The 13119-nt window shown below is 32.4% G+C and overlaps 3 protein-coding genes across 7 annotated transcripts; 1 reads left to right on the forward strand and 2 right to left on the reverse strand.

The window, feature by feature from the left end:
* Positions 1-172: 172 nt before the first annotated feature.
* LOC115441042 (ras-related protein Rab-14) lies at positions 173-6072 on the reverse strand. 4 transcript variants are annotated; one of them, XM_030165617.2, is made up of 5 exons: positions 5768-6072; positions 5025-5138; positions 3580-3760; positions 2747-2929; positions 173-2657 (listed from the first exon to the last, which is right to left on the reverse strand). In XM_030165617.2, exons 2-5 carry the CDS (start codon positions 5128-5130, stop codon positions 2486-2488), a joined length of 642 nt encoding a protein of 213 aa, XP_030021477.1. In that variant the 5' UTR covers positions 5131-5138; positions 5768-6072; the 3' UTR covers positions 173-2485. The 4 variants fall into 4 exon arrangements, with proteins under 4 accessions (XP_030021477.1, XP_030021480.1, XP_030021478.1 ...); XM_030165620.2 differs by having other exon boundaries at positions 5872-5978; XM_030165618.2 differs by having other exon boundaries at positions 5741-5972.
* A 2890-nt stretch (positions 6073-8962) lies between these two features.
* On the reverse strand, positions 8963-10761 carry LOC115441043 (probable NADH dehydrogenase [ubiquinone] iron-sulfur protein 6, mitochondrial). 2 transcript variants are annotated; one of them, XM_030165624.2, is made up of 3 exons: positions 10717-10761; positions 9543-9719; positions 8963-9098 (listed from the first exon to the last, which is right to left on the reverse strand). In XM_030165624.2, exons 1-3 carry the CDS (start codon positions 10744-10746, stop codon positions 9033-9035), a joined length of 273 nt encoding a protein of 90 aa, XP_030021484.1. In that variant the 5' UTR covers positions 10747-10761; the 3' UTR covers positions 8963-9032. The 2 variants fall into 2 exon arrangements, with proteins under 2 accessions (XP_030021484.1, XP_030021483.1); XM_030165623.2 differs by lacking the exon at positions 10717-10761 and adding an exon at positions 10400-10659.
* A 426-nt stretch (positions 10762-11187) lies between these two features.
* Positions 11188-12081, forward strand: LOC115441044 (UPF0184 protein AAEL002161). Its single transcript, XM_030165625.1, has 2 exons — positions 11188-11436; positions 11776-12081. Exons 1-2 carry the CDS (start codon positions 11337-11339, stop codon positions 11943-11945), a joined length of 270 nt encoding a protein of 89 aa, XP_030021485.1. The 5' UTR covers positions 11188-11336; the 3' UTR covers positions 11946-12081.
* Positions 12082-13119: the final 1038 nt, after the last annotated feature.

Below are 13119 nucleotides of genomic sequence, written 5' to 3' on the forward strand. Positions count from 1 at the left end.
TGCATAGAAGAGTGGAAACAGAAACGGCAAAATTTTTCACGTACTTATGCAGTGTTTAAAAGTGTCTTCTTAATTACAAAGTGTTTGGTCTAATAAGTATTGACATATTTTTAAAATGTAATCGAATGTAAATTATTTTAATAACAGTCTATATTAATAGTAATTAATTTAATTTTGCGCATAAGTATGTTAAATACTTAATCTTAAATCTTTGATATGAACTATTTGTATACACCTAAGGATTTTTATCCTATGGAATCCTACTTTTTTTCTGAATATAAAGATACATTTTTCAAGCCTGTTTCTATAGCTAAGTATAAAAGTGAATTGTGAATAATGCTCCAAGCAATTCCAAAACTGCTTGTATTGGCTTACCCAGCCTTTATTAACAATATAACTGGAAAGTAGTGTCAATGAGAAAACCAAAGGAGTACCTTGTTGATTTTATTTAAAGTTCTTTTTAAATAAAAATTTAATCTTGATCAAAGTACCTTCTTACATTTTGAAGAAGTATTTCAATATTTTCTATAGATTAGTAGCGGTAATATAAATTAAAATAAAAAATAAACAAACACATTAATACGATAAACGAGATCGAAGTCTTGAATTTCGTAATTAGATGAAAATGGAGTTTCAGACACTTTTTAAATGTAGCTGTTTTTTTTTCTAATCTTAATGGTAATTTGATCTAAAATTAAATGGTGCTATTTTTTCCCCATGAAAATGAACATTGGGACTACCTAGATCATTTTAAGCTAATTCTCGTATCGCCTGATTTAACTATAGACGCACACTTGAAAAATTGTCCTATTCACAAGTCGAAATGTTATTAAGTGTATACAGCCGATAATGTTGTTAATTTAATAACGGTTACAAGAAGTTTAGGAAATAAAATCTTTGAATCGGTTTTGTCTGTGTGCCACAACAAGCTATTAAAAAATCCTTTTTTTATTTAAATAACTCAATGATTAGACTTCCTAACCTTCTGTTTGAGTAAATAGTATTGTTTTTATATAAAAATGTTATTGAGTTATTGAGGTACAAGTATCCATAACATTCGAGAGAGAGACAGAGAGAGGAAGTTAAAAATATAGCCATGATTTCTTTATAGGTTTTTTTCAGGTAAAGTTATTGTAACTGATACTAAAGTAACATTGGTAAAGTATTCGGCTCGACACACCTAACTATTCCTCTCCGTAAATGCAGTGTAACTTAGTGATTAGGGGCCACGACATGTTTTTATAGCGTGTTTCTTGCATTGTGATCTTTCGTATTTTCCCTTACAATTTCAATCCTAGTACTAAGTTCGAAAGCGGGATTAGACTGTTTCAAATAAAATTAAAAATCTGAAATAAAAACATGTTTGGTCATCTTAATGCAACATTAAGTTTTATATGGAATGTACACTGTACTAAGATAAATATTATAAAATGTGAACAAAAACAATAATTACCAAACATTAAAAAGGTATTGTGTATTTTTAATTTAAAGGGTATTTTTTTCTTAAAAGTGAGTTCAATTTCCACATAAAAGAAAATGGATATAATATTGTGCATCTATTTGTTAATTAAATATCTTCTTTTCACATGCAACACTTCCGTAACCATCTAATGACATATGGGGCGATTTTTGCTATTTATCCCAAAAGTATTAGTTTATATTTCAGGCGATAATCTCAGCCTACATGACAATCTTCAACCATCAACCCATAAGTATTGCAGTACTCTCGTTTTTTTTTTATATTTAACAAACAACTGGAATATGGTATTCTTGCATAAAGATCTACTGTTATTATTTTAGAAGTGGTATAATTATTTCGCCCTCACTCTCCCTATCGTGTATAGGGAGAGTGAGGACCTTAAAATTTCTCTCAGCTGTGTTCGAAATTCCTTTCATTTGAGAGAAATTCTCCCAATCTGGCACACTAAGTTTTTTCATTCTCAATAATTTATATCTTACGTTACTTCAAACACAAGTCAGTAGAAGAACGAAGAAGCCGCGGATTATATCCTAGCCGCGATACGAATCTTTGTTTCAAGTCGGACCTATTCTTCTTAGTCACTAATACTCAGCATGAGCTGCATTATAACCTACCAAATTTAAGGCAGATTACAAGGTTCTCAGTTTACACAGTGGTGAGGTGGATTCATTTTTGTAAGTGACACTTGCCTTCTTAATTTTGAATGGCAAAACTCCTCAGACACATTCGTTAGTGAAACTATTCATTTAAAAACTAACTTTAATGTGACTTCCAGGTTGGGTGCAAATGGTCTGTGCATTTATATCATATATAATAATTTTGAACATATTCACATTTTATAATACTCGTGCTTATATTGCAATAATTTCTAAAACAAAATATAATATGACCATATTTAAATATAGCTAACATGATGATTCTTAAAGGTTAAGTATATTGTTTGAATATGTTACTGCGCGTGTTGGCGTGTTGGCGCGTTGGCGTGTCGGCGTGTCGGCGCGGCGGTTAGCAGGCGCAGTGGTCGCGCGCGGCGGGCGGCGCGGCGAGCGGGCGGCCGGGCGACGCCGGCTTGTGCTGCACGCCCGACTCCGCCGCGTTCAGATCCAGTCTTCCGTCTTGAATACTTTGATAGATCTTTTTAGCTGTCTCTAGAAAGGCTTCTTCTACATTTTGACCCCTGAAAAGAGTTTACAATAATTAATGAAGCCATTCAACTATAAGTAATGAAGTTATTGAAAAATATTTTAATTTGGTACAATAACATACGTTTTAGCACTGGCTTCAACAAACATTAGTCCGTTTTCATCAGCGAATTGCTTAGCCTCTTCATATGTCACGTCCCTCTGTCCATCCAGATCGGATTTATTACCGATTAAAAATATCACAGTGCTCGGGTTCGTCAGATTACGAGTGTCTGTTAGCCAGCTACTGAGATGATTATAAGTAGATCTGAAATAGTTAGTCATATTTAACATAATATTTATATAAGTGTGTTTACAAAATCTATGTAAATTGCGCTCAAACTTAAATTTTTTAAACTTATTTTAAAGTCTTCTTTAAAATATATTTTAAGCATAGGCGGTAATCTAAAGCCAAAAAGTTGAGTTTGCCCTAAAATGTACTCGAAACCGAATATGAAATATCAAACAATATATGCGACAATATCATGTGGCATATAAAGCACCACATATATATTTATTTAAATGCGGGGAAATCTGACACTCAGTACTAGAGATAATATTTTCATCACACATTCATAGTCGCCCACAAAACATACATGCAATAATCAAAAACTAATCCAATGTTATGCTCAGTATTAAAGTCACAACATAATATTGCTTTAGATGTTACAGGAAATGAAAAAAGAGATCTCAAAACACTCTTAACAATTATAATCCTTAACTTATTTCTGTAGTATATGCGAACAAAGCCAGGAACACCAGCTAGTATGCAATAAAATCCAAGTATGTTGGTCTACTGTGGTCTTGAGGATTATTGTCTAATAGAAAAACTCAAAAATATTTCATTTACATACTGTGGCTTATTATTTATAGTATGTTGTAGTACATAATAAAGACATTATTATAAAAAGTGAATACCTTCTAGTAATGTCATATACCATCAGTGCACCAGCCGCACCTCTGTAGTATGAGCGGGTGACAGCTCTGAACCTCTCTTGTCCAGCAGTGTCCCATATCTGCAATTTGATCTTTTGCCCCGCTACTTCAATAATGCGTGTTCCAAATTCGACACCAATCGTATGAGGACAATCAGCCATAACTGAAAATGGAACAAAAACATAACATTGTTTGATATGAATTTACACCAGTTGTAATGGTGACTTGGGGTCTTAGTGCCTATAAAAGTCTTTTAGTGTGGTGCCTCAATTTCCTTTATCTGACATTCACTAGGACACTTGTATTCATGTTTATTGGTGAATTTTACCGATAACACATATGCAATGGTTGAAAAAATAATCAAAAGCAAGTTAGGATAGGTTATTATTTTCAGGGTTCCATACTTCAAAAGGCACCATTATAGGATGATTATTTGTCCTTGTGTTTGTCAAGACCCATTTTCCCGGAATGCATAGAGATATCTAGTTGAAATTTATTTTTAAGGGAATCTAAGCAATCAAGTTTATTGATGGTGAAGTGTTTCAATAATAAAATTTATTTTAGTTAAAATAAAGATGAATTATTTTTTACTGACTATGTGATAAGCTACTTGATAAGCATTCTCGCCCACCAGAGTACCTTCACGTACCATAGCCTAAAAGGTAACCATGTCTTGAGGCCCAACCTATAAATCCAAAACAGACATCCCAGCTTAATGAAGTAGAGTATATGCATTAAAAAAGGCACACAACCATTTACAAAGGATTTAATGTGCATAATATGAATATAAAAACAAATTGGAAAGAAAATTACATTGCTGTGTTTTAATAATTTCTTATTTACCCATCCATCCATAAAGTTAAATATTATTTTGGTTTGCAGTGTTATTTTATAATAAGCTCCTCATTATTTTCATTAAATAGAGAGCAATGATGGCATTGCTCTCCATTTAATGAAAATAATGGTTGAGCTTTTCTATAGGTAAGGTATGGGTGGATCCAATCCAAAGTGATTAGTAGTCATATTTGAGACATTTTTTTTTCACTTATTGTTTTACATTAACAGTTAGTATTAAATGTACAGGGTTAAACAATGAAAAATGACAAAATTAAAGTGGCTGGTATCATGTGTCGTACTTACAAAGCCTTACAAATGTGTCTAGATATGGAATGGATGTATTTCATTGTAATAAAGATTTACTGTTGCACTATAGTATGTCAAATTATCGATAAAAGGGCTTTTAGGATGAACCAATGAAATTAATTTCTGTGTTATAAAGAAATTTTTGTTATAGAGAAAGACAATGTAGTGAGTTTACACTGTAATTTTGCATCAAAGTCAAGGCCAAGTTATGTTTTAATAACAAACATTTGAATAGAGTATACAATATATAAAACATACAGATTGCAAGTTAAACATAAACTTACATTTTTTATCAGTAAACTGATGTAGTAGACAAGATTTGCCAACACCCATGTCTCCAATAATGATGTATTTGAATATATATGAATAGTTGTACGGTCCTGAAGTCATATTTAGAGCTGAAAATAATATTATTTGTGTTACACTAAATGTTCACTGTAAAAATATACTTACATTTAACACAAAATAAATAATCATTATATCATACAAGGAAAGAAAGACAAGATATACTAGACACATTCGACAATATTGCTAGAACATTATATGGGCTTAGATGGATGAAACGAGTTTAAAAGTTCCTCCCAGATCTTAAAACAGCGATGGGACACTTAAAATTATAATAACATAATTATTTACAATTGGTAAAAAATTACTTTATACAAGTTTCGGTGTTAATTTGTCATAATCTCTTACATAGTTTGTGTAAAATAAATTAATGCAAATTAAAATTATTAGATTATTAGAAAATTTTAGATGCCCATGAGTCACTACATTGATTTTTACGATAGTCGTCACAAATATACATCACAGTTGTCAGAGCTCACACCACCGATTTCTGGGAACAATAGTTTTCGAAGTGCAGTTATGGTTTACATAAAGACGATTAATCGTAGTTTTCGTAACACACAAATGTTTAGCAATTTGACAGATGTAAATCCTTTATAGCAAATTAGTCTTCCACGTAGTTACACATAAAAAAATAAGTTTTCATAAAAAGTACCTATATTACAAGCAATATTTCTCTTACACTATAATAAATTCACAAGTGAAATTATTTCCACAATTCCTATGGCAAACAAAGCTTTTGTTCTTTTCCACGTACTGTCGTATAAAGAACTACAGTAAGTATACCTTTATGTATTTATTGTAACTATATAGGTATCTACCTATATCTATTTATACGAAATACGACAGATTGTCTCCATTAAAACCTTCCTCAGTCTCTATGGTTGCAAATTGCAGTGTTACCAGACAGATGGTGGCTCAAGTTCTCGGTTCAAGTCAGTGAAAATTCGTCATGAAGATGCCCAATCGTGAAAAACGGCTAGGAGCAAAAAAGGTTTTCAATATTCTATTTATCAGTGTGCACGGTGATACCAGTAACCTAAAAGCTAAAAATGACCTCTAATCCTACAAAACACGAATTATATAACATTTTATAATATTTTAAATGGCGACTAGATGTTATTTGCAATTTTTTTCGCCCCGACTATGGCCGGTACAGTCAAAAAGTAACATCTAATAAGGGGTACAAGGTAAAAAGTGTACAGCGATAAGCACAAATTACGACTCAAAACCCTATCAAAATAGCGCTAACGCTTCACAGCAAGTTTGTGTGATATAATTGTAATACCTAGTTGGTAACGGAGCGAAATGTGCCGAGTTGAAAAATTTGGTGCAACTGCAGCATATAAAACATCTACTATAATAAAGCGCAAGCCATTTCTCTTGATTAATTAATTCAATATCGAGCATTAATAACTTTTGGCCTTACCGCAGCACAATAGCTAAAGCCATAAACTTAGGACCTTATACAATTTACCCACTCGCTATCGTCGCGCCACCATAATAAAACGATTTTCAATAATAATTTTTCAATACACGAAATCGTTCTCCTTGCCTCAACCCTCCATAGCCTCGACACTATCCGTAACCTAAGGGCTGGTTCACATTAGGTTGAACCGACAATTTTACCGTCAGTCCGTTAACGATTCTTCTGTTCACACTCTGCCGGTCCGACCAAATGTAAACACTACTATCGTTACTGTCGATTGTCATTGATCAACGATTGGGTTTTGCTGGCCTTCATTGGTCCTCTCTAGACGCCTCAGCCCATGATCGGTTGTTCCCGAGTGCCGACGATCCGAAGCGTGACGGTTACATCAAAGTAATCCAACCATTAAATGAAGTAAGTGTCAACGGTCACCGAAGGTCAACGAACGAACGCTCAGTTGAAGCAATATAGAAGACACTATACACATTTCTATTAAAATACTTATTTGGTTTACACCATATCCGCTTTCATTTAATTTTTCTTATCCTTGCTATCTTGTTATGGCATATTAATCTGGCAGTTATATTTAATCGTTATACATTATTTATCTTCTTCCAGTGACCGAAGGTTCGTAATCCGTTACTGGGTTGTACTCGGCAATCGGTATGGTCGTTTCATTTTCAAAGCTTTTTTTTTGTTTATCGGACTCCGTAGTAATTTTTTTTGTAGACCTCCCTGCAGTCTACACCGTGGGAAACTTGCAACCGGTATACTTGTCTCCTACGGCTTAACGACTGAGGGGGTCTGGAGGAAAAGTTCGATGAGGATAATAAAAAAGGGAGTAATGGGAAAGTAGAAGGGGCCATCTTAGTATCCAGGAGGAGCGGAAAAGGAAGGGATAATGTTCGCTGGTCCTAAAGGCCTCAATGTGAATTGTTAACCATGAGTTATAGGTACACATTTTACTATGTGCCTAGGGCCGTGACAAATATGCCCTCATGCATGGGCGTGCATTTGGTGTAGAGATCAAGGCGAACCTTGCAGTCAACAGACAGTGGTCCCCTCTCAACTTTTCTTTTTTGTTTTTATTTTTCTCCCATACTTCCTTTCCAGTTGGAACTATTTTAGAATGGGAGGAGGAGAGAAGGCTAGGAAATGTTCGCGAGCCTTCATAACCCTCAATGTAAATAGGGTATTTGACTATGTTTGATTGTATGCATTTTTTAATATGTAACAGCAATAGGGTATTACACTCTTTTTTGAAAAGTGTCTCAGATTAATTTTAAAAGGCGACAAAATACCATTAGAAATTTTATACTTAATAAAAATATTCAATCAATAAATTTGCCCGCGTAAATAAACGAAAATGCTAGAGGCCACGTTGCGACGTCATCTCGACAGTAAACATCAAGTAACAACGCTGTGTATATACTATATAGAGAAAGAAGAAATTATTACAATAACTTAACCCTTCAAGTAGTTTACTGCCTTGATGACGTCATGTCATGGCGGCACTCGTTTCGTATAAGTAGGTATTTGTAAAACATATAAAAAAAGTCAAAACTTTGAACTGACTTTAAAAATTTATTTTATAATTTTATGAACTGAAACTACTGTTTTCCAATTGCTTTTTGATTAAACTATCTTATTTAAAAGTATGTATTTTTTCTCACATACACTAAAATACCTTATTAGTATAAAAAGAAATCCTTTGTGAAAACAGCAATAAGACTCTATAAGAAAAGAAACCGTAATTGAAATTTCAAATATTACTACGTGCAGGACTGGGCGTGGAGTGGGGATATTCACTCAGTCTCTTTCTTTCGCACGCAACGTAATGCCCGATGACGTCGCATGCAGGTATTTAGTCCTTTTTCTGATTTTTTACACTCACCCCTACTACCTAATTTCAATAGCTTGTAATTTGTGAATTTTTCACCAGATTTCAATGATTTCTTGTTTTAGAATTTACGAAGTACATATCGCACCTTAAGAATTACGATATCGCTTTCGTGTAATTACTGAAAGTAAGTGTTGCAATCGATAGTTTGTCACTTTTCAAATATTGTACATTATAAAGCCAATTTAATGTTTTTTTGCACAAGCGGCATTGAATTCTAAAGGTGCGATATTTTATATGTTATAAATAAAAATAAGCCAAATACCCTATTGTAACCTCATGGTAAAGTTTGTACACCTCATGGTGTACACACTTTACTATGTGCCTAGGGCCATGTTTACATTTAATTATTTATAATAAATTACATTTTGTAAACTGTAATGGATAATTTATAATCTAATTATTTTTTGCCGGAGCCTGGGTTACCTAGCTATGCAACTGTACATACTCCATTATTCTAAGACAGTTAAGCAGAGACGCATTTAACGCATCCATAAATACATAATATTGTAAGTATAATGCTCTGGATGTGCAATAAAAGATATTAAATTCCATAACATTATAATGTAACCATCTATTAGCTATATTTCATTTTAACAACTGACTAGAAATTAAAATTTAATGATGATCTTTCTTAACGAAACGAAGGCCGCAGTATCCACATGAATGGTCACCTGGTTTGTCCTAAAAAAATAATAATATCTGTTATAATACTACATGGATTGTTTTATCTATTGACAATAAAAATTGTATAGTAATATATTTTTAAATTTCACAGTGGTACAATATAAATCACCTCTTCTCTAGACATACAACAATGTAAATGCAAAAAATCCAAATGGTTTCTCAAGAATAACAAATATTTAAAAAAGTGACATAGAAAGATTCGACTCTCCAGTGATATTTTATTTTTTTGCATTTGTGTTATTATAATTCTTAAAATGCATGTTATTTTGTTATAGTCACTTTTTTGTTAGAGGATTAATGTTTTTTATATTTAACATATTTACATATAAAAATAAATTTAAAGAAAAATATATTTGATCAGGATATTGTCTAATATAACAGTACTCATCTAAATTACCAAGAATGTTATTAAAAGACTAAATAGTTGAATAAAATAAATACCAGATTAATATAAACCCGAGGATGTCCCTCAGGGCCACTTCCCCCATCACACCAAACTACTCTCTCAGTCACTTCTTTTGGTGGTACCTCTGCAATTAAGTTGATAGCCCAGTTAGGGTTAACTTGCTTTGGAGAATTCATAAATCGGACCATTCTGTAGTCATCAGCATCCCATTTCTGTAATAAATATAAGTGTAGAGCATTAGCATAAAGCAAAACAATAAAAATAATGTTAACATAATTTGAACATAATAATTATACATTTTATTGTTCTAGTTTTTTTATATGGGAGACCAATAAAGAATACAATATATAAAATTGTGATTTTGAATAAAATATAAATGATTCTTATATAATTTGACAACTTTTTTTAAACAAGAATCATAGTATCTATGTTATAACAATTTTAAGGTAAAGTTATCTGTAAATTCAAGTCAGTGTTTAAATGGGCCTTGAATTAATTTGTTGATTATTAATAGACAGCTTTATCATTGACAGAAACAGTTAAAATAATTCTTACTATTCTAAAAATTATGATGTTTGTATTAGTGTGGCAACTCTAATGGGGCTTTGACTTTATTGGTTAATTTTACATTTGTAGTTTACAAAGAAATTGGTTCTAAGTAACGAATATATTAATAAGTACTTTTTATTTTTTTTATTGGTATAATTTAATTAATCCCTACTTACAAGCTACATAGTATTGTTATTATGTAAGCGAATATCTAAAAAAAATGTTATTTTGTAACATGTTGAGTTTCGCCAGTATAACTAAAACGTCTTTAATCAAATTAAAGTAAATTGTAACCAAAAAATTATACATTTAACACAAAATCGTACAAGTTGAAAATTCTCACTTGGCCTGTGTGGATAACAGTATCTTCACTTTTATCCGTAAGGGTACGACTGAGGATAGGCGCGTTATTCCTGCTTAGTATCGTTCGACAAGAAATCACACGGGAAACGGACCGAAGCATGATTTTAAAGTCGAAGTAAAATTTTTTACGAAAATCGAAAGCAATGAACGACTGAACGAATTTGACAAATGACACTTGACAGAGCCAATTTATTTATTCGTTTCACAGGGAGTCAGCTAAAGGCTCAGGCATGTCGCGAGTTATATGTTGCAATTTGCAAATCACAAACAAGTCAGAAAAGATATATGTTTGATTACCACAGATGAATTTTCCATCAGAATTTGCATTTTTTCTAACCATGAAATATATATACCAACAGCTAAAATTTTAAAAAGTTGTATAATTGTAAAATGTAGGTAAATATTGTAACTTTGACTTTGCGGATGAACAACACCTCAGTCCCCCCGTTACCATGAAGGCTGCAAAGTCTTCGAAACGTCGGGAGAAAACCAAAATATAAAAAACCGCGATAGAATCCGAAAAGTAGTTTAATTTTAATATTCAATATTCGCGTAAACATAAGAAATCATTATGCATTACCTATTGTGTTATTCTATTTTTGAATTCGTGTAAATTAGTGACAATAGCCTTAAAAATTTCGATTGCATGAATCCAAGCTATTATTTTTTTTTCTGTAATTACTTCTATAGCTTTAATTATTATTTTGAGCTTAAAATATATTAGAATTCTCATTGTTTATAATATGTTTCTTTGTCTTTGATGTTTAGATTGTCTTTGGCAGTAGACATATGACTGATGACATTATTTATTGATTACAAGTTTATTCGAGGACCGCTAACATAAATTAATATTGTAATCATAACATTGGCGAAACAGGAATTTGGGAATATAATTTTCTTTAAATCTGTCTAAAACTATGGCTGGGCAAGAGCGTAAAAATTGTAACGGAGACGACAATGCTTCAGCTGATGAAATAGAACCAACAGAAGAACAAAACGAGGAAAATATTTGCGAAGGTAAATGTTGACTTTGTAGTATTCATTTTATCGGGTACAAAATTTTCAGTACATATATTTGTTTCTTTAATAATGACCCTTAGTATTCCCTGTTTAGATCCATATTAGAAAAAATATATGAAATGCCTTACAAATACTTGCATAGCTTTGGGTAGATCATAGAAGTACATAATGAATAAAAGTTGGTACAAGCACAGTTTTGTCAATGGTTTGTGTTGTCTGTCAGGCAAGCATGTCTAGGATTAACGAAACCACCATTAACAAGAATCCATGTTTGGGTCATAATAAAACCTTGATATTATATTTCCATATTCTCTTTCATACCTTTTCATATTTCAGAGTATGAGATGCTGGACAGTACTTTAGATGAACTTAATTCTGCACTGGATTATTTGGAGAGGAAAAATGATGACATTCATGAAAAATTGAAAGAGCTGTTGCAATCTAATATTGATATTAGACAAGAGATGCGGAATGAAAATAATATGGATACTTCAGCAAATAATTAAAAGTCAAGCATCATTGTAATTTATGAAAATTTAGCTAATAATTATTACTAAGAAAATAATATTGGCTTATCTGTTTATATAGAAAAATAAATTCCAAAAGAAAAATGTAGCACTAATAAAAGTATTATTTATTTTACATAAGCTTTGGTTTTAATAAAGACTTAAATTATTAAATTACTATTTATGGCAAAAATATGATATAATATTATTATAGTTTTTTTTACTTATTCTAATTGAAGATACTTGCCGTATGGTTGGTTATTGTTAAAATATATTGGCATTATACACTAGGCACTATACATATTGTGCTAAACAATACAACTCCACCCAACCTCTAGCACAAAATTAAAATTGTACTAAGGGCATAAATAATGTTCATTGTCCTTGGACGATTATGTGTGAATTTTTGGCACACTTTCCTCTGGCTGCCGTCGCATTACCACCGCATCCGAAAACCGCAAGGACGGGGATCCCAAGGAAGCTTCCAGACAGGCAGGTCACAATGCCGCAGTAAGTCCCTTATTTTATTTCTGTCTGTTTGTTTAGCATATATTTTAAATATATTAATAATAATAATATCAGCCCTGTATTATATACTTGCCCACTGCTGAGCATGGGCCTCCTCTACTACTGAGAGGGATTAGGCCTTAGTCCACCACGCTGGCCTAGTGCGGATTGGTAGACTTCACACACCTTCGAAATTCCTATAGAGAACTTCTCAGATGTGCAGGTTTCCTCACGATGTTTTCCTTTACCATTAAAGCGAACGATAAATTCACAAAGAATACACACATGATTTTTTAGAAAAGTCAGAGGTGTGTGCCCTTGGGATTTGAACCTGCGGACATTCGTCTCGGCAGTCCGTTCCACACCCAACTAGGCTATCGCCGCTTATACATCTGGCTTATTCATACAGTTCATTATAAACTAGATAAAATTGTGGGGGTTGTATAACCTCCATAATTTTTTTGTCCTTCGAACGTAACTTAAATAATTATAATCATACTCATATTTCGCCCCGATTATGCTATTTCGTTGCAAGTATATGAATTTTGTACCGGCAAGAAAATATAATCTGTCAAGTTCTCGTGTGCTTTTATAGTCTTTAAAATTTCTGTTTTAGGATTCTGACGCTTTTAAGGTTGGTAAAATTACCTATTTATACATTTTATGT

This window comes from Manduca sexta, chromosome 23 (genome assembly GCF_014839805.1).
Source record: "Manduca sexta isolate Smith_Timp_Sample1 chromosome 23, JHU_Msex_v1.0, whole genome shotgun sequence".
Taxonomy (NCBI): Eukaryota; Metazoa; Arthropoda; class Insecta; order Lepidoptera; family Sphingidae; genus Manduca; species Manduca sexta.